Source organism: Colias philodice, chromosome 26 (genome assembly GCF_061535455.1).
Source record: "Colias philodice isolate Cphi_HAF_F1 chromosome 26, ilColPhil1 Martin Lab GWU primary, whole genome shotgun sequence".
NCBI classification, from domain to species: domain Eukaryota; kingdom Metazoa; phylum Arthropoda; class Insecta; order Lepidoptera; family Pieridae; genus Colias; species Colias philodice.
Window position 1 is genome coordinate 9,614,762 of NC_143111.1, and position 22,272 is coordinate 9,637,033.

General features: G+C 31.2%; 3 protein-coding genes across 4 annotated transcripts in view; 1 reads left to right on the forward strand and 2 right to left on the reverse strand.

Annotated features, from left to right (window-relative positions):
• Positions 1-316: 316 nt before the first annotated feature.
• Positions 317-7,691, reverse strand: LOC149477103 (cytochrome b5-like). The gene is made up of 4 exons (XM_089711600.1): positions 7,644-7,691; positions 5,062-5,185; positions 2,877-3,005; positions 317-499 (listed from the first exon to the last, which is right to left on the reverse strand). Exons 2-4 carry the CDS (start codon positions 5,179-5,181, stop codon positions 386-388), a joined length of 363 nt encoding a protein of 120 aa, XP_089567726.1. The 5' UTR covers positions 5,182-5,185; positions 7,644-7,691; the 3' UTR covers positions 317-385.
• Positions 7,692-9,587: 1,896 nt separating this feature from the next.
• LOC149477104 (uncharacterized) overlaps positions 9,588-22,272 on the reverse strand; it is a 31,502-nt gene continuing 18,817 nt past the window's right edge. Inside the window, exons 2-5 of the mRNA XM_089711565.1 lie at positions 13,530-13,642; positions 12,351-12,464; positions 10,042-10,146; positions 9,588-9,681 (exon numbers count right to left, since the gene is read on the reverse strand). Coding sequence (XP_089567691.1) covers positions 9,673-9,681; positions 10,042-10,146; positions 12,351-12,464; positions 13,530-13,642 — 341 coding nt within the window. The 3' untranslated portion in view covers positions 9,588-9,672. The remainder of the gene's footprint in view (positions 9,682-10,041; positions 10,147-12,350; positions 12,465-13,529; positions 13,643-22,272) is intronic.
• Mip (Myoinhibiting peptide precursor) overlaps positions 18,307-22,272 on the forward strand; it is a 54,230-nt gene continuing 50,264 nt past the window's right edge. For both annotated transcript variants that reach the window (XM_089711560.1, XM_089711561.1), the window contains exon 1: positions 18,307-18,360. The gene's annotated coding sequence lies outside the window, so the exon portion shown is untranslated. The remainder of the gene's footprint in view (positions 18,361-22,272) is intronic.

Sequence of the window (22,272 nt, forward strand, 5' to 3'; positions counted from 1 at the left end):
AAATAATACAAAAAAATGTTTAGATTTATTTTTTAAAAATATCACTCATACAAATTTCGAATACCACCAAGAATATTACAGATTACAAAAGCACAATATGTACTGGTTTTTAATAATAATTTAAATTTACACCTATTACACGATAATTTATTATTTAAAACTACAAACATGCACATTGTACATAATCTAATCTTTTACCTGTATTGAGTATAATTATTATAGTAATTATAGTAACTAACTAATTCGCAATTAATAATTGTTATTATTGAATGTTAACAAAATAGTTACTAGGTACACAATTAATGTAAACAAAAAGCGTAACATATTTCGATATTCAATAGATATTTTTGATAATTTTTTTCATTCGTGTCCATAAAAATGATTTTCAGCCTAGCAACCCACAAGTAACTCTGCTAAGACAGCCTCTACTTTCGCCTTCTGGTTGAGCAGCTACTACCCGTTTCTTTTTCTTCCCGTTGGCGTCGTAATGCTTCTCTTCCTGAAATTAGTAATAAAACATAATTACATTTCTTATATTTGATTGTGATACAGCGCCATCTAGTTTCAAAATTCGAAAACATATTTTTAGGAAAGAAAGCAGGGACAATTTTGTATAATTACTAGCCAATAGCCATAGCTGACCCGGCAAACACTGATTCTGCTTACGCCTTTAATTTAAGGGTGTAAAAAAGATGCTGGCATAAATCTGCACGATATGCATAAGTGCAAACTTTCATGAAAACCGGTCTAGCCGTTTCTGAGGAGTTAGGAATTAGGATAGAAAATGTATAAAAATAAAGATTTCCTTTTTATGCATTTTAAAATACAAGTTTATGAAAAAAAAATATAATTCATAATGTGATTTGCTAGAAATATAAAAGTTGTTTTTGTAGGACTAATCATTTTATTTTCATGTTTCATAATAGGTAACTATATAATGTAGCTGTTACACATCATACAATGCAGTATTTGCCATCAATACAACATTATTGTAGCGAAATGCTCTGGGCCCAATGGCCAAATATACTTTTACGCCAGATGGGTATGGGCCATTCTTACTGTAAGAGCTCTTCACACGAATGCAGATGAAGAAAGGCTATTTGTTGCTTTACTATTTTTTTTCAAGTATATTTATTTTCGTTTTGTTTTACTTATGTTATAATAGGTATTCCGAATAGATACAAATACGAAGTAGATATTATGCTAGATATCAAATCATGTTTCACTTTTTTGTTGTATAAGTTTAACAATTTTTTATGAACAATGTAAAAGGCTAAAACGATATCTTGGTTATAGCCTCTTTCATTGGTGACTACAGAATAATATTCATCGCAGAAATATTTTTAAGCTTCGCCGTTACGACGCGCGGCCGCGACGTCCGCGTCGTGTGTGTGAAGAGCCGTTATAGGAATTACCACTTACTCGAATTAATCAATTACATCATTACTAGCTTAGCGCAGCGCCATTCTATTGCCAAATGTTTTTCGAGTAGGGCGAGTTGATGGAATATTTCTTATTATTTGGAAGAAATTACAAATGAAACAATGTGAATTGATTTGAAATAAATATTATTGACACGAAATTTGAATTATTTCTCACAAAGTTTTGTATTCATAATTACAGCATTAAAATAAAGCCTAAAACTTATACAGTGCATACCTACCTACTCCATCAAATGGAGCTTCTTTTTTATTATCTATTATTAACATGAAGTAGATAATGGCGATGTCAAATGACTGTGTTTTATGCACATATAATATAGACTTTGTAGGTAGGTATGCACCTAATATATCTGCATAATGCCGTAATATGTTTCAAGTTTTTTTTTTAATCTGCTATATATAAAAAAATCTGCATGGTTATATTTTAAAGTCCTATCTAGTTAGCATAAAATCCGTTTAGAAAACACAAAGAAATCCTATAGAATTTTTCAAAGCAGTTGAACATTCAAACCTTGAACTCGTGGCATTTTAGTATTTTGTTCGAATTAATGCACGCCTCATAAGCGAAGCGTTGAGGTGGGTACTACTGTCACTTCGCGCAAAACATCTGATTTTTCAAACTTAAAATGTCTTTATGTATCATACATTGCACTTGTAAGATAATACATACACACACATATTAAGAAAAAACACTATTTTTAACATTCATGATATTTTTGATGTCATTTTTGTTATTTAAACTAGTTAAAAAACAGTTTAAAAAAGTTCTGTCTTGGACGTCCGTGTGTCTGTATGTGCGGAGGATTTTCTTGTTAACACGACCGAAATTCTTTACTAATCGAGACTTTTTTTTCTCTTACGCTTGAGTATGCTCAGGAATAGAACCCTTTCATTTTTCAGGGTCTGATTCGATGTGGTTTAATTGTTATTAAATAAACAAAAATAATAATTAATAAATAATTATTAAAAAAAATTATGAGGCGTGCACTTTTGGATTTTCCAAATTATTGAATTTTATTGGCACTTTATTCATTACTAATAAGTCGGCGGCAATTATCTAAAATGTCACACTCGTATCGATACTTTAACCTTCCTAAAAGTTTTCTAGAAACAATTATTTTTCTTCTAATTCTAATACGCTGGAATAACTAAAAATACCTTTATGATTATACTCCCACATACCTATAGTTAATATGTTATTAATCCGATTCGATTCCTTTGCGTGCATAAAGCCTATATTAAGTCTTCACGCGCGCAGTCATCTATAGTAGGCACTAGGCATATAGGTACCTAGTACCTACGTTAAAAATAGGTATGTTAAAAAATATGACATAAAATAAAATCATCTTATATCTTGATCTAAGCAAGATTTCGTATGTGGATTGTGGGTACAGGAAGAGGAGTTCAATTACGTATTTTTTTTGTCATACTTACTTCAACCAACTCTCCAATCTTGTATTTGGCGAGGATGGTGTACGCGTCTGCAGTGTGGCCGGCCTCCCCGAAGGTTTTGCTGACATCCTTGCCGCCTTCATCTATCAAGATGTCGGGACCAGCTGGATGCTGCAAGAAGCAAATTTTTATTCTTCTTATTATGTTATTTTTACACTTTCAATATCAAGAGAAAATATGGCTTTTAAAAATAATTTAATTTAAAAAATGGTAAACATCCGCCCTCTGTTTACTCTTAAGAGCGCATATTCTATTTAACGCAAGTCAAAAACTCCGCGATCTATTACGATAGATCGCGGCTTGCGCTATCCTTTTACTATGAACAGCATAGGTCAACAGGAGAGCGCCGAGCAACATGTCCTCTCTCTGGAAAGGCTCGCTGCCGACTGATTTTGATCGGGTCGCGCGCAGTGTTTTATAGTACTTTAAAAAAATTTGTAGAAAAATAATAGAGGTACCTTAGTTGATTTTTTAAATTTTATCTTATAAGTAAGACATTCTTTTATTGCAATATGTATAAATTATATTCAATAAAGTAAAATATCTTGGTGAAAATAATCATTTTGTCGACTATAATTTCTAAAAAAATTCACATTGTTCGGATTTTAATTTCGTATGTTAGGAGTCCAAAATAAAAAAATCTTTTAACTAACTATTTTAATAAGGATTTTTGCAGTTAGTTAAAAATAATTGTGTGTTAGATCTGTCAGCAATTTCAGATATTTTTAGCTTTGAAATTGACACTAAAAGTGAAATCAAGTAATCATCGGCTCAGTTATCTTGATGGTATTCAGAAATACTGTATTAATTGAAAAAAACTCTTAACTAACTACATAGACAATAAAATTTCCTAAAATTATTAGTAATTCATATGTTTGTAAGATAAGTGGTTGATGGACAATCTGGTTTGAAAAATCACATATTTGAGCCAAACAGCGCACGGACCGCGTACACGGCCTTAATTTCGTTTCGACGTGTTTGTTTTTAAAATGAAAATAAATGGGTATTTAAACCTAAAAATAATAACAATTATTTTCTTAATTGACTACAGATCTAATATTTAAGTAGTTGTGTTTCGAATGTCTATCTATAAAAACTGAAAGTATGCACACATTCCGAGATAAATTTTGCGATTGCTTATAGATATCTTATTATGTAAACAAACACTTGAAGGTAAAGTCCCGAGTGTATAATTTCTGAAATACTTTGCAACTTTTGTTGTTTCATTATAAACTAAACTAGCTGTGCCCCGCGGTTTAACTCGCATTGCTCCGCTCCTTTTGGTCTTAGCGTGATCATATATTATGTATAGCCTATATAGCCTTTCTCGGTAAATGGGCTATCTAACATTGAAAGAATTTTTCAAATCGGACTAGTAGTCCCTAAGATTAGTGCGTTCAAACAAACAAAGAAACAAACTCTTCAGCTTTATAATATAAGTAAATATATAGATTAGCAGGCTTAGTAAAAAGAAAAATAAAAAAAACTGCAAGTGCTCGTCTTCACTATAAAAACAAAATATAATTATATAATTAACTTTATGTCTGCAATTATAACAGATAGTGATTAACTATTATACATCCGAATGATTCATAGGTATTATATCAAGCATATATATTATATATATATACTCATCAAATGTATGCAGCTGAGCGGATTTTATCAAAATAGATAAAACAATATTATAAAGCGTAATTGTCACGAAAATATTACTGTAGAGCCTAGAGTGAAATAGATTGCGAATATTTGAAGTGATCTTGGAATGTCTGAGCGTAGCTACGATAGAAGTGGATACTTGTAATGCAAAGCATGACAGCTGTGCAGTATAGTATTAGTATTTACCAAAAAAAAAAAGGAATATGCTCAGTACAGTTAAGAAGTTTTCACTTCAATAAAAAAATAAACAGAAAGTTAAAGGTATATTTGACTTTATAGCCCAGCAGCCCGCCGCCCAAGACGTCCGCGTCCCCATAACATCGCACATACAATTTATATCAAATCTGCAATCTTTCTTCATCATAATTCATTACTATCAATGATACAGAATCCTTAGGAACAGATTCAAAAACATCTCAAGCACATGTTTACCAGTTTATCACACTACATAGGTACATCTCATCATACATACATCATCTACCTTCTTATTAGAAATTACAGGATATCTTACCTCATCAACATATTTGGTACAATCATAAACGGAGTCCTTATATATAATCCAGATGGGAGCGCCGTTCTTACCGGTCTTGGTTGCTACCTCAGCACGTTTGTACCTTTGGAGGTCGGCCATTTTGCTGAAATTACAATTACATATTATACAATTACTTTACAGCGAATATACCTAAAAGTAAGAAAAAGCTGCGCTCAAAGCACTAGAAATGGTTTCAAGGTAACTAGTTTTTAGACGCGCCCTAAGCTAATAAGTTCGTGTTAGAAATTAATGCCACTATATGTATTATGTTTGGTTGAAAATTGAAAATTATAGGTAAGCACTCTCTGTAATAATCTGCGCATCCTACCGAAAAGATATATTTACTTTCACATTGAAATCAAATCTACATCTTATTTATCTTAGATAACTGTGTGTTGCCAAGTTAGTCATTGCATAAAAATTACGCAATAAAGCGTTTTTAGCAAAGGTAGTTTAGACCTACGAGACAAGGGAAGAAAAACAAAGGACATTGGGCACAATCTGACCCGTTTTGTGAAATGCGCGTACAAAAACCAAACTAGGTTTTAATTGTTAAGTGAAACCCCACTTACAATAAAATATATTTTTTTTCTTTATATACTATGGGAGTAAAAAGTTACAGTACAATAAAAAATCTATGTTTTTGTGAGATATCCTTACACGACATCCTCAATTATGAATTGAATCACTGGGTACATTCAACCAGACTAATCGCTAATTATCGATTGCGAATTTTATCTAAAAATTCATGGTAGACAGAGTATGGAAGGCTACTACTGTTCTTGCATTCACGGCCGCCGCACCATTGGAAGCTGCGCGCATATAGCCAGCGTGGTATAATTTTTTATCTTGGGCCAGACATCAAGGACAAATAGATGCACCGGCGGCCTTTTTAGATGATACAATTGTACCTCTAGACATTGACCACATTGAATAAATCATAAAATAAAAGTTTATTTTTAAGTACTTAGTTTTTTTTTCCATAGTCCCTACATTAATATTTGATTAACAGTAATAATAATTGATGACGCAAAAATATAATGAAAAGTTATTAATAATATGTAATTAAAAAGATAATTATTAATAAAAAATATATAGACTTGGATAATACATTTTTTTTATTCCTGACTGACAGTACCCACATTAATGCGACCCATACTATCGTAAACTAGAGACATTACTCTGTCTATTCCACCCTATTTCATTTCTGTACAGCGTGGGTATATTTTTCATACTATGGTGCCCAGTGACCTTTTACAACTTAAAATTAACGATAAACATTTTAGTATAATGCTTATCGTTAATTTTAAATTGCACCACGTTGCACTCCAAATTAAAACTTGCTGAAGTAGAGTAAAAATACATCTCGCCGAAATGTATTTGTAATATCAGTCGCAATCGCAAAAAAATATCAAACGCAGCAAGGCACAAGTGAAACAGGTAATACATAGTGGGATATGGAAATGAGCAAATCCTTGGTTTTTTATTTGTATTTGTACCGTGATGCATGGAAGTGTATTACCCTACATTGGAACATGGGATGGTATATTCAACACCCATCTCGGGGAACGAGCATAATTTCTTGATATAGTAATTAGTTTAGTAGTACTTTCGATCGAACTAATTGATCAATAAATAATTAACTATTCAAATGAACATTTCGTCGACACAACTCTACATACATTTTCAGTGTCTATTACATCGACAACTACTGAAATACTAAAACTTTGCCATATAGGCAATAATACAACCAACCTTCAACAACAACCAGCATTTCGTATCTATAACTTATAACACTCATAAAATAATAATTTAATTACTGATATAATTCTGACGTTTTCAATTAAGCCGATGAAATCACCCGGAAATGAAATCGTTAATTTTACATAAACCATTTAATGATTAAACAACACGCTTCTATTGAAACCCCGCTTTAGTTCTTTGTATTTTTAACCGACTTCAAAAAAAGGAGGAGGTTATCAATTCGGCCGGTATATATGTTTTTATTTTTTATGTATGTACACCGATTACTCCGAGGTTTCTGAACCGATTTACGTGATTCTTTTTTTGTTTGATGCGGAATGGTGTCGAATTAGTCCCATAAAAATTTTATTCGGATAGGCCCAGTAGTTTTTATTTTATGAGCATTTTTATCTGATCTCGATGACTTAATTGAAATCTAGCAAGTAATTTTGATTCACTTCCCGGTAACCGGTTGAGCTGAAATGTTGTATACGTATGTAAATTGGATAGTGATCAAACATTATCATGACATAGAGCTGATTTGATGATGTTAATATATTGACTCAACTTTATCGAGTTTGGGCTCGTTTGATTCGTGTTGAAAAATACACTAAAAAGTATTAAATAAAAATAACTACGTTAAAAACAACCGACTTCAAAAACGGAAAAGTAAATAATATGTAGTAATTAATAATATCAAATCTTTTTTATTTTTTACTTTTCCGTTTTTGAAATCGGTTGTTTTTAAAGTAGTTATTTTTATTAATATTAAAATAAATTTTGGGATTAAAATTAAATTAAATAAATAATCCACTTACGTATTGTGAGGCGGACGGCAAATGCGGGTGAGTATCTCCGGTACCGTATCGACGCTGCAGCTGATAAGCGATCACGCACACTTTATCCAAAACATTATCTTTGCCATTATTGATAATGTTCAATCGTCATATTTGGAATTGTCCCCGCCCTTCTGGGTATTTCTAGCCTAGAGACGGTTTAACATCTCAATCTAAAAGACTCTGTTTTGAACGATATTTTCCCTATCCATATATTTATGTTGCAAAATAAAATGAAAATCACGTCGAACTAATTAAATGAAACCCAACTATACTAGCCATTCGTTTTAAGCTGTTGCTTATCAGTCTATTTAAGAAACTCAATAATGAATGAATAGTCAGAGCAGGTATTATCCTTAACTGACACAACTTTGTAAGTAAGTACTTGACATTTTAGTATGATAAACAAAACTAATTGTATATTCTCAGAAGTGCGAAGTTATTACTCCTAGTGATTAAAGCCTACACTTGAAATGATTATTTAGTGATAAGCGGTAAAATTAAATTGATTTTGAATTTATCCACTTATTTTCAAAATCACCACTACTCGAAACGGTGACGGAAAACATGGTGAGGCAAAAGGCATGTCCAAGATGAAAAAGATAAACCTGTGACGTCTACTAATCAATACTTGAATAATTATGGCCAGAAACCTCATAGGAACAGCCTATATATTTTGTGCCCAAATGTAGGCAATATAATATAGCCATAAATATAGGTATATAAGGCAGATGATTACAATTATTGTATGTACTTAATTTTTGTCATAATCAAATAAAGATAAATACTTATTTATATCTGTCAACTTGCATATGTTTTATAGAACATTTATAAAGTTATTTTAATATTTAATCATGTTATATCACATATTATGTCTACTACCGTCTATTTCAGGGTTGTCTGATAGAGATAGCTTCATCGCGATAAGACCTTTTGTACCCTTCTTGTACTTGAACTTGTATTTCCTGTGTTTTATAACACTACATGTACTTTTATGTATCTATTTCTACAACTAAATCACTACTCATATATAACGGAATCTTTGAATTGCCTGAATGTCACATATTTTCTAGGTTTTTTCTTGGTATTTCTAACATATTTGACTTAATATGAAATGTTATAAAAAATATTTGCAAATACGTTTATACACACTTATTATGTAATAAATCGTAGGAACGGTTAATTATTTTTTTATCAATATCAATGTAGTTAGATAATAAATCGTAAATAATTATAAAATTGATAAGATATCTGGAAATACCTGGTGATAATAATTCTACTCATTCCTTGCATTGTTACGTGAGATAGTGCGATGACAAATCGTATTATTATTTACTAGCTGCGCCCCGCGGTTTCACTCTCGTGGCTCCACTCCTGTTTGTCTTATTAGCCTGATGATATAATATAGCCTTCCACAATGTATGTGCTATCTAACACCGAAAGAATTTTTAAAATCGGACCATTCGTTCCCGAGATTAGCGCGTTCATAGAAACAAACAAACAAACTCTTCAGCTTTATAATATTAGTATAGATTGCTATATGTTTATAACAAATTATAAAAAAGATTATTATATTTAATCACACTGTAAAACTACTCCATATTATGCAACTGAAGTGTAAATAATTAAAGGGGTGGGTTGGAATCCTGTATTGTGGGCTTTTGTTAAGGATAAAATTTTATTGTATTATTATTTGTTCTACGTGTAGGTAATTTTTGTTTTATAGTATGTATTTCTGATAAATATGGATTATTTCAATTTAATTGGAATTACATTTAAGTGTGTTATTTTGAAAAAAATTGTAATGTAAATGTAGGTGAAACTTAAAATTTATTATTTCATTTAATTTCAACATAAGTAACTACTTATAGGTCAATAATAAAAACACGGTTTGAATAAAACATATTTTATTATTTTGAATGTGAAGTGAACAAAAGAAGTGCTAAGTAATTTAAAAACAACATTTATGAGCGGGTATAGATTTTCAATTTTTTGAAATCCACCACGTTTTTCAGGCCACCTGAAACAATAAAGAAAATTATTTATTATTATCACACCTTCATTAGCTTCATAATATTATAAATGAAGCATGTTAAATATAATTGTTTGTTATAAACTTCTTAAAGTACACCTAAAAAGTAAGTTTTGGTTAACTAGTTGTTAGATTATATTATTATAGTTTTTTAAAGTTATTATGGCAATTACAATATAGACAATTTTTTATTTCAGGCCAAATACGATTTCTCTAATCTGCTCATATTTTTATAACTTCAGTATTTTCAATTTTATTGGGATTTTATAATTTAGGTGGCCACACTGGCTCTTGTCTCGAGCAGTGTCTTTGTTTTATATAAATTACAAAAAAAAAACAAATACTCACAATTACACCAACTTTATACGGCTGTAAAGTATCTTCCGAAATGTAGGGAGGTAAGCCAGAGGAACGCACTGCTAATGTGTCTCCGCCTGCACTATTTGGCGAATACTGTAAAATATTAAGAAATACTTTAATGTCGTATAAAATTAAAAACAAGTACATACGAGGGTCCTTTAAAGTCGCGGATATCCGAGACAAGATGAGAGAGAGCAGACTGCGATGGTTTGGCCATGTGCAACGCCGTGACCCTGAACACATGACCCAGAAAGTAATGTTTATGACCACGGTAAACCAACAAAAAAATAGGAAGAGGCCGTCCCCCGACTCACTGGACTTCGACCATCAAAAAAGACCTAATGACGAAGGGCCTGACGCCTGAAGCTGCAAAGGATAGAACAATGTGGAGAAAGAGTGTTGGTTGTGCCGACCCCAAATAAATGGGATAAGGCAAGGGAGATGATGAGATGATGATGACTTTAATGTCGTTTTACTTTATCTTTTGAGCAATATATATGTGGGTTCTATATGTATAGTAAAACACTGATAGGCATAGATTTGTGTGTATGACTTCACAAATTTTTTTGCAAAAACTATAGTTAAGTTATTTATAAAAACATAATAGGCCAAAAAATTATGACAGAGGTCACTGTATAGTCAAATGTTTAATTTCTTAACATATTAGGATTTCAAACAATCGGTCTTATCAATGTACTATTATATGGTCAGTTTACGATAAAATGAACTCTATTCTTTAAAAACTTTCTCAAAAACAATTTATTTCAATTATTTTCTTTTGACGGTATCAATGTTGACTCCACACGAGAAATTAGTGTCGCCTGAAGTGTATTGTATACGCCAATATCGTTTCAAAAATCTATTTTAAATTTTCATTGAACAGCGATTGTTCTACACAAAGAATATTGTTCTAAAGTTAACGTTTAAACTTTAAAGCCCGTATCGTCCCGTGACCGATAAATAAACCGAAACAAAACAAATATGCCAGATACAGGCTTTTAGAAATTTGGTGAAGCTAAAATTATCTTCATGGATCTATATCCGAGATGAATTTGTGAAAGACTATAGTCTTTCACAAATTCATCTCTTTCGTGGTTAATCACTAAAATGAGTGAAGAGGCTTCGATCCCCGATTGAAATAAACCATCTCTGGTTAGTGCTAATCATCTAATTGCACGATAGAAAATTCATAGATCAAAAGATTTGTTCCAATAATATCCCTAACTTATTGCAGGACTTTTTACTTCCATTTTAATAACATTAAATGCACTTTAAACACGTTTTTCTAATCATACGTTTATGCCGTTTATTAGTTTTGGGTAAAAACTTAATAAAACACAAAAGCCTTGTCATAAAATAAACAGATCTACACATACTCAATTTTTTAAGTGTTAACTTAAAGTCATTGTTGGCACTCAATTTGTACTGTATAATAAATAAATTACCGTACTTTATCCTCCATTATAATTAATTATTAATAATAGTTTGAAACATACCAAAATTAAGTTAGAAATATTTTTCAAGCGCATTATGTAGCAGTAAACTAAACAACAACTGGGCCAACGGTTCAGTTATTCGCAAAAGCTTTTACTTAACTTAGTTAAGTGTTAATTATCGCATAGCACATTATTTTATATGCCGCATTAACCCTAAATATTATTACTATGTTGCTGTTACAGTATGTATTCATTATATTTGAGAAAACTAGTGCATTCTCCTTCTTATTAACTACTGACATAAAAATGGTTATTTGTAAAAAAGATGTTTGTTGGATAAACATATGTTATGGGTTTTCAACAAGAGATCATTTCTAATAATTTCATTTCATAATCAAATAGCACCATTTAATCAAGAGCCTAGCCTATTAATGTAATTGCTAATTTAACCAGTTGACTGTGATATAATTAACACGAGTTTCTTTTACATATTACACTAGCTAACGGCTTCACCCGCTTCGTCTAAAGCCAAATAAATTATAATTATACTTAAAACTTCCTCTTAAAATACTAAATCAATTTAAAAAAAACCGCATCAAAATCCGTTGCGTAGTTTTATAGATTTAAGCATACAGGGACAGAGAAAGCTACTTTATTTTATACTATGTAGTGAAAGCGATTTATCTTTAATATATTATATAAATCTCGTGTCACAATGTTTGTCCTCAATGGACTCCTAAACCACTTAACCGATTATAATAAAATTCGCACACCATGTGCAGTTCGATCCAACTTGAGAGAAAGGATAGTTTAAACATGTAGGTACCACGGGCGAAGCCGGGGCGAACCGCTAGTACTTACATATGCATTGAGCTCGGTGACGTCATACACGATGTTGTCAACGACAATGTAGAGCGGGCGGCCATCGCGGCCATCGTATAGAGACATCTCCGACCATTTGAACGACGACTGCGTCTGTTATATGGATAAAAAAGAGGGCATATCGGTAACTTGGTATGGACAAAATCTTGTGCTTTAGGTAGGATATAAGAATTAAAATATAAAAGTACAGTATATAACAGGAAGCCTTTTGAATTTCACTACTTGTTTTTACTCTCGTAGTCACAGATTGCCTATATTATGTTTAAATCATTCTATCCAGTGAATGGAAAATCTTTCTCTATTTTTCCTTAAAAATAATAACAGAATTTATTTTCTTATATGGCATAGGTAGGTTCTAAATTTTAATTAAATCAGTCGCATACACTTTCAAAATATCTTCAATTATGTACCGAATGAAAATGGCAAGTTACTGCTATTACCCAAATAAACGAAACTTATGAAATGAATATATGCTCTCGAAATAAGCCAATAGGTACAGAAACACTAAATGGTGCTGATACCAAATATTGATGTCATCCGATCTGCTTTCAATTTCGCGCCTTGTACCAAATAGTTCGTATTTGAACAGTTTTCTATATCATGACATTATTACTTGATATTTTGATATGGTACTGGTGGAGGATTACTACCTACTACTCATGATAATTAATCATAAGTACCTATAGGTATTATATTGATTTAATTTCAATGAAATATATTTTAGTAGCTACACAGCATTGACTTTTAAGTTTTTTCAATGTTGATCTTCTTAAACTGAATATACCGAGTTGAATATAGACAAGTGTTGTGTCCCATTATTTTTACCAAAAAAAAAACTCCTCCTCTCTCCTCCTTGGAATAATTGAACGCTACATATTGTAGGGACACACATATGCAATTCGCTGATCGAGCTTTTTGTATATGTGTGCGTCCACATTGTTTCCCCGACGCTTTCTACATTTTATTAGAATTATTATTTAGTAGTGCATAACGGCTAGCTTAAACAACACCTATTGTAAAAAAGGATTAAAAGTGATTAAAGTAAAGGCGTTATTATTTGGGCAACCTTGGGGGCAGCAGCACTACTCAACACATATTAATATTATAATTTCATAATTATCAAATTCAGGTCATAATCACAAATATTTCAGTACATACCAGCTTAGCCTTTTGCGCCTGTCCCTTCTCTCCGGTGGCCCGCACGGAGGTCTGCGAGCGGGACACTGAAGCGCTGCTAACCTTTACAGTTTCTGGGTCTGGACGAGCTGATACTGCGAACCAATTCATCTTTATTAACAATCTATAACTATCATATACTTTTTCTTCATATTATAAAATTCGTCTGAAACGTCTGTTCGCGATAAATTAAAAATCTACTGCACCGATTTTCATTCTGTTTTCCTAAGCGGATAGCGCGGACTCCAAGCGGACTCATACTTCTTAAATGTAGATGAGTTAGGTTACTTTTACAAGTAGGAATATAATGGAATTTAAGTCACGAATATTTAATAAAAGGCTAAGCTACATATTAATATTAAAATTAGGCAAATACTTATCGGTTATTATACAAAAATACTAAATTACGGTACTAAATTACGGTAATAGTGCGTTTGAAATGCGGTGCGGATCACGAAATTTTACACTCTTTCGCAGTTTATTTATTAGTAAGAGCATGAAAATACATATAGCATGATATATTTTGTAAAGAGCAGTACATATTTTCCTTTGTTAATCAATTAGTTAATTACTGTATAGATACCAAATGAACGTACAATAATAATATAATGGCGGATAAAATTACAGCTTTGAATTATTTGCCTCGTATTTTACCTCTATTGTTAGTACATACATATATATTAATTATAAGAGAAAATGCAAATAGAGCTATTATTTACCTCGTTAAAAGAAAAACGTTTCGATTCGAAGAGGGTCTTAATGTATGCAATTTATAAAGATCTTTATTAAAATGCAAAACGCGGTGAAAATGGGTCAACTTATAAGCTCGAAGCGAAGTGGGAAAAGATACATTTTATGTCGATTTCTTCCGTTGAAACTAAATTTTTCACCCGTAAAATGTAAGAAAAATGTTAGTTAATAAAAATAACCACTATGGTGATTGATGATTTCGAATATTGTTTTTTTTTATCATTAAATTGCAAGAGGCATTTCTTTTCTTTAATGTCGATCGAACCTAGAACCTAAGTATTATAAGCAGTAACTTATTTATACAAAAAAGAGCGTGTGTGTCGAGCACACGTGTCAGAAACGAAACTTCATTCGCAAGATTCAAAGATACCAAAATCGTCGCCTTACCCCATGACGTGACGATATTGCCATTACGCGACCTACAAAAATTTTACTCTCAACGCGCCTTATAAGTTTCACGTAAAAGAATTAATTAATTATTGCAGATTGTAGCATCTATTTTTAGAACATTTATTAAATGAAATATTATATACTATTATTACTCAAAGAGAGCATATAGAACACGTACGTCGGTTATTTGTCCATCTGTGTGGGCAGAGCTACACAACTGCTGCAGCTATTTGCGATTGTAATTAATTAGATGAAGCATTTACCTGAAAGCTCTGTAATTAATTAAATTGATGTACTAAGGGATTGTTTAAGATTTATATCATTGTATATTTCAATGCGAATAATTGCATAGGAAAAACTTTTTAACGAACGTTTAATTTGGTTAAAGTTGGAATTTATTTTCTATATTCCTGTCTGACGTAGAGGAGAAATAATTAATCGATCGTTTCGAATCTTGGTGAAGAAAATACTACTCACTAAAATAAATAAGTATGCAAAAATAATTTAAAATGATACAATTGCCTGATGAGAATACCAAACTTTTCAAAAGTGAACGTAGATACAAGACATTGAAATATGTACCTCTAGGATCTAAAGTAGAGTCAAATTCAGTCAAAGAATGACTGCTCATGCGAGGATGTATGAACTACAACGATGATGATACTATTCCAGTCAATCAGAAATACATTTCCAGAGCGTTTTCATATTTCAATCTTTAGTACCATAAAACACTAGGTAAATCAATAAACACGTGATCGCAAACAAAACAGTAAAATACACCATATCATCGGTAATCTGTGCGAGTAAATATAGTTAATATTAGGACATCAATTTATTACCGACCAATCTGCGGACAAACAACGCCTGTGTGCCCAGCGCTACGTGCTCGCCGCCCTCGACTTATTTGCACAAGCTTGTTCATCGTGTATGTGAGATCTGCACTTAATATGATGCTATTTATTCACTATTTGTTTTATTAAACAGATGTATCAGTGGTTATAATTGTGATGCTTATATGATGGCTGATTATCTAGGTCACGCTTATGAGAATATCAAACTGTTTGTTTATGCTTTAAATGGACAAATAAATTTATTTCATTTCATTTTCATTTCACCTCATTTCATTTCATTTGTACCAGTTTTTATGATTTTCTATAAAACATATTAATGTTATTAATGTATTTAATTCAAATACTTATTGCATTTATATTTTACATACGAAAATAGATAATAATCTTTAACCAGACCAGCAAACCCGTTTGGTATTTTAGCCTTAATTCTTAAGTTGAAACAGACGAGGAAAGCCACTTGCTACCACTAGTATGATATAAACCACAAAGTTATACATCGCGTCGCGCCAATGAATGTAAAACGCGAAATAAAAACGGCAATAACTTTAACTGCGAGTACTAATTGATAGCTCCGGTTTACGCATACAAATAATTGTTCATCGAAGTTATGCTCCCGACGAATGCCACTCCCAGTACGAAATTAATCGTTAAACTATTATGATGTTAATTATGAAATAGAGTGACTGAGTTTGTTGTTATAAAAAAAAAATACCTACTAACGTATTCGTAACGTAGTCGCGCGGTTTCAGTTTTCACCCGCGTGGCTCCGCTCCTGTTGGTCTTAGCGTGATAATATATAGCCTATATTACTTGTGGATAATGTAGCTTTCGAATGGTGAAAGAATTTTTAAAATCGGTCCAGTAGTTTATGAGCCTATTCATTACAATCAAACAAACAAACATACAAACAAAGTTTTCCTCTTTATAATATTAGTGTAGATATTAAATTATTTTTTGAAAAATAAGGTCATAAAGAAGTTTCACTTCTTACGTGTGTACTCTAGTACACGCACACATTTTTTTTTATTATACTCGATTAACCGTTGATATAAGTACGAATAATTGTTAAGGTTCCTTTAAAATAAACTTATTATAGTTCCAAGAAAGCACCATCGTGTTCTGTTTCACTGCTCTTGGGGTGGTGGGCTTCTGGGGATTATCCATACAAAGAAGCATAGTTAAAAAAAGAATAATATTTGTGTTTTGGTTTGAACCCAGTGCTACTACTATATGCACATCTGATAATCCTAACGTTTGTATTATGTTATAAGGTTATTTTAGGCTATTTGTATGTAGCAATACTAATAAGCTACGTCTTCGAAGTGCCAATTTCATAGCAGAGCAGATAATGTAGAAATACAGCGCTTTCGCTCAGGTTCGAGTCCCGGTAGCAGGACCGTCTTGATTTTATATCTATTCATCTTATTGATCTAAATTTTAGGTTCTAAACAATATGAACTCCTTCTGATAAACTTAAAACTATCCACGAGTTTTAACGTGATACACTTTTACTTTAAATTAATGAAGAAAGATAATTATTAAAGCTATATTTAAAACAAAACTTTTGATTGTACACATAACGTCGTGTTACATAAACATAATTTATGCAAATTTGTATATTTATTTTTAACTCAAAAGCAGTAGAACCATCTTGGTTGTAAATCGCTTACAGACTGCTCTAAATTAAGACATTTAGGCTTCATTTATCCAGTCGTACTGCAAGCGACATTTAGTCCAAAATAAAGTTGTCTTTATTAATCGCTGTTAATTAATAGACGGACAGTATTTAGAGCATAAGGGAAACTGTCGGAAGTTTTTACGACTGCCAGTTCAACTAAGTTTACGAGCCTACATTCGCGTTAACAGTTTGCCAACAATTGCTCTTTATGGCACGTGACATTAAATTGTTGTTATTACTTTAATTCTTCGGCACGGCGGAAAATTCGATACAGATATTGACGAACTTTTGAATGTGACAATATTTTGTGACTGGAATTAGCACAGGTAAATTTTGTATTTATTTTAACTGAAAAGGCTTTCTGATACTTATTTCATGCCTGTAAATGTTTTTCCAATATAATTTTATAATAATATTTACTTAATAATTGCAAAGGTTTTGAGATACAATATGTGGATTAAAATATTGATTTTAATTTGAAACGTAAAAATAATACTATGGATTATTGTTACTGCTATTTAAATATTGTAATCGTTTCACCCCAGCTGTAGAGCACAATTAAGAGCAGTCTAATGATATTTCTTATCTCCAAGTATAATTTTTTGTCATAGATATAAATTGCGCAGTGAATATTTTTTTTTTATAAAACAAGCCTACAGCCTGTCTGATAACGTAAATTTTTGGTAGACTTGGACGACCACTAAAAAGACTGAGTAATTTCGCGCTTAGAAATAGATTACAGTTCAAACACAAGTAACTAATTATTAAAACAAATACACAATACCTTCTACGCGTCGCATATTTTTAGGTTGAATCGTTACTAAATGAATTTATAATTATCATTTAAATTCATTATTGCAACGAACAAGAGACCTGCCAGACTCCACAGTACCCCAATTGCTATCCTTAAAGGATTCTAGGCTTCAATAGTTTCAGTCATCATCAAGACGTCATCAATGACGTCATGAGAATATTCAAAATGGGCGGGGCTTCAACAGCCATGCGCTGGATGGCTCCGCCCATCACCCTCAACTCAACCAACTGGTATATAAGGCTTCGGAGGCTTAAAGAGCATTAGTCGTGATCGAGATACTGGCTAGAAGCTTACTGTCCGTTCCCGAAAACTTTACCTCGAAGTATAACGGTGAGTTCATTTTTGAAATTATGTTTCAGTTCGTGAAATATGAATGAGGAAAATGCAAGAAAATTGCGATATAGGGACACATGGTTTATAATTAGAAATGATTATTACATTTACTTATATTTACAAGCACACTGTAAACACTGTTTTCAAGTAATTTTCCCATGGGAAAGTATTTCTGCTTATATAAAATTTTTAGTCGTAAATCTATAACCTAATAAATAATAACTATATTTTCCAACAACAATCTCAATAAGTAAAATTTGAAGCAGAAACTTTACGATTATTTAAAATTATATAAAAATTGAGTAAATACTTAGGTATTAGAAATAAAGAACAGATACAGATACAGATAAGTTTAAAAAATAATATTGAGATTAATGCCTTGAAAATTCCAATCATATAACATTTTGTATATTTAAGAAAGTAGAAAACACGCAGCTGCTAAAAACTAATACATGTAGGTTATTTGTAAAACAAAATCTCTTCTGTCAAAAAAAGCATCACAAAAACTAATCAATGATTAACTGGTCTATATTAATCATTAAAATAATGGAATTATAAGAAACTAGTGGTCCGCCCCGGCTTCGCCCGTGGTACATATTTCGCAATAAAAGGTAGCCTATGTCCTTTCTCGGGTATCAAAATATCTCCATACCAAATTTCATGCAAATTGGTTCAGTAGTTTAGGCGTGATTGAGTAACAGACAGACAGACAGAGTTACTTTCGCATTTATAATATTAGTATGGATAAAACCGATAAAATATGATACAGAATATATAAAAAATTGAGTAATGTTTACGGATAAAAGCCAAGAAATGAATAGTTCGTTTTAGTGTTAAAAAATAATAATTATCATATTAATTACAAAGACAAGTCCAAATGAATTAAAAACATTAAATAACAGTAAAATACATACGATGTACTTACACTTTATATCATGGAATGTCTACTTTGACTTCGTTTTTCGTTTGGCACCATTGAAAACAAAAGCTCTTTGCGCTAAAACTTATCCGAGTAGGCTCTCGTATTTTGTTGACTCGCAAAAAAACTCTATCTTACGGTACGTGTATTTTTCTATCAACTTTATGAGGTGTTTTTCCACGACTAAAAGAATATTATAATACAATTTATATTAAAAGAGAGCTATTTCTATCGAACGGGGCAAAAAAGCATTAAGAATAAATGTTGAATATAAGAAGTACATTGTAATAGAAGTTACAAATAAAAATCAAGCTAATTTTTATTTATATAAATTGAATACCGTTGAAATAATTATAATTTATTTATAAGTCTCCTTATTAACCAATAAATCATCTCGATCGACTACTAGGCATTTATCAAATCAACAACTTTAAGCTCATTAAGTCCATCTATTTCAATAAAAGTCAAATTTTCTTATAATTCTGTTTAATAGCAAACAAATTTGATACAAAATGATATTGATGAGATTACTGGGGGCATAAATTTGTTCCATTCAAGGGAAAATTCATTTCAATATGTCATTTAGGACCCAATTTTAAATTATATTTATAGTAAAATAATTAAGTCTTTATCTCGCACATACTGTTAATGTTAATTGCATATTTCAACGTTACTTATTTAGTTTTGAAAATGAATAGAGTAATAAACGAAATAAATCTGTTAGATTTGGATTATTCATATAATAACTAATAAATACCCATGTTTTATTGTAGATGAAATAACAAGTAGAAACTAAATACTAAAACTTGTGGTCTACGGTTTAATGAGTTCATAAATTTAAATCTCAGTTAGATTTCAGTTCTGACAACGTCTATTAAAAAGAATTTGATTTTACAAAGTTTTTTGAATCATTCTGTAAGTGTCTGCATTAGATACCGTTTTAAATTTTTAAGTAAATGCCGAATAACTTGCTTATTAAACAGGCGGTTTTCATTTTAATAATGAATTAAATAATGCTTATAAAGGTATCAATATTATTCAAATCAATATATTCCTTGTATCATGTATGGTATAATTTCATTTGTGTCAAAATTACATAAAATTCATCCTCCAAACTCTATCTTATATGGTATCAATGTTAATGATTTTAAATGGTTATTACAACGAAATGTTAACAAATATATATTTTTTCCCAATAATAACATGTTTTCAATCATTTATTTGTATATCGAGCCCGTTTTGTATCAATCTAATCCGCCAAGTACTGCCAGCCTCGCCCGCAAAGTAATTCATCAAACAATCTTTGTTTGCGATAAAGCTCATTGTATATGTGCGTTTGTTTACATTATTTTTTCATTTGTCAAACGTGGATTTACTAAAGTCATATATATGTATATTTGTTTCTTTTGTCAAATTTTGGCGGTCGAAAACTGAGTTAGATCGGACTGTATATTGTTGTATAAATGGATTGTGTATTGTAAAAAATATTGCTAAGTACATATGGATGTGAAGATATTTGTTGAAATGCAAAAATTAAATAAAAAACTATTAATTGGGATACATGTTTAATAATAGTAGATTATAAAATAGCATAAAAAAATACATATTTCTACTAAAGGATTCACTTCTCAGTCAATTATGACACGTTATTGATTATCTTATCTTCTTCTTATATATAAAAATGAATCGCAAAATGTGTTGGTAAGCGCATAACTCGAGAACGGCTGAACCGATTTCGATAATTCTTTTTTTATTATATTCCTTGAAGTACGAGGATGGTTTTTATGTAGAAAACGTAAATATGTACCACGGGCGAAGCCGGGGCGGACCGCTAGTGTAACTATAGAAATACAAATCGTTTTAAACAATTGACAAATAACATAATATTATAAAATTAGAGCAAACAATACTTTCGTAGCCACCATCTACGTACGGTCTACGAATCCTCTACGCGAAACTAAAAGCGGGTCTACATTTTCACTGCATAGCCACGTTAGAAACTTAAATACTTCAATTTTACAATTATAGCTATACTAGCTTATCGCCCGCGGCTTCGCCCGCTTTGTTTAAACCTAATAAATTATATACTAAAACCTTCCTCTTGAATCACTCTATCTATTGAAAAAAATGCATCAAATCCGTTGCGTAGTTTTAAAGATTTAAGCATACAAAGGAACATAGGGACAGAGAAAGATACTTTGTTTTATTCTATATAGTGATTTACTATTTGGGTGTTAAATGAAAATCTTATGACAAACATAAAAATTTAAAATACAGATTTAACAAAATGAGCTACGGCTTCTGCTTAAAATTAACATTTTTATGATATTTTAACGATTTATATTACTAAGTAAACCATTTTGATCCCTTGAATTTCGATATTTCGCAATTCAATACTATACAGTAATAAACACCTAAATATTAATATTGTATTCGTTAAAACTTAGTTTTCAATTAATCCGTGGAATGTGTATTTAATTCTGGAACGTTTCGCTTATAATCAAAACCTAACATACGATATAATTAATGAATACTCGAACTATTATACTTATTATTAAATACTGAATCGGTTATATTACCTAAAATTGGCAAACGAAATAAAAAAAAATGTGTACTAGTGTACACACGTAAGAAGTGAAACTTCTTTGTGACCTTATTTTTCAAAAAATAATTTACTATATGCAACTTTACAGAAATACGTCGAATCACGCGTGGTAGGGATAAGAAAAAGATGGCGCGTAACGGAAAAATGTCACGCGTAACGAAAAAATGTTACACTAAATTTTTTTCCAACCCCGATAAAGAAGTTTCACTTCAAATAGATTCCTATGTCAACAAGCATCTCTAAATTTAGTGTCAAAGTATAAATAGACATAATTAACGAGACCCATTAACTATCTTTTTGTCACTATTACCTAACAAGGAGCTAGAATTCATCCAGATAAATATTTAAATACACAAATAGAAATGTTTTCCCCATTGTATTGGCG

Excerpts from the sequence above, each read along its gene's own strand:
- LOC149477103 (XM_089711600.1), bottom strand. The coding sequence starts at position 5,181 with ATGGCCGACCTCCAAAGGTACAAACGTGCTGAGGTAGCAACCAAGACC. Across the intron at positions 3,006-5,061 it reads GTACCAAATATGTTGATGAG|CATCCAGCTGGTCCCGACAT; the intron begins GTAAGATATCCT and ends TGCTTCTTGCAG. Across the intron at positions 500-2,876 it reads AGATTGGAGAGTTGGTTGAA|GAAGAGAAGCATTACGACGC; the intron begins GTAAGTATGACA and ends TACTAATTTCAG.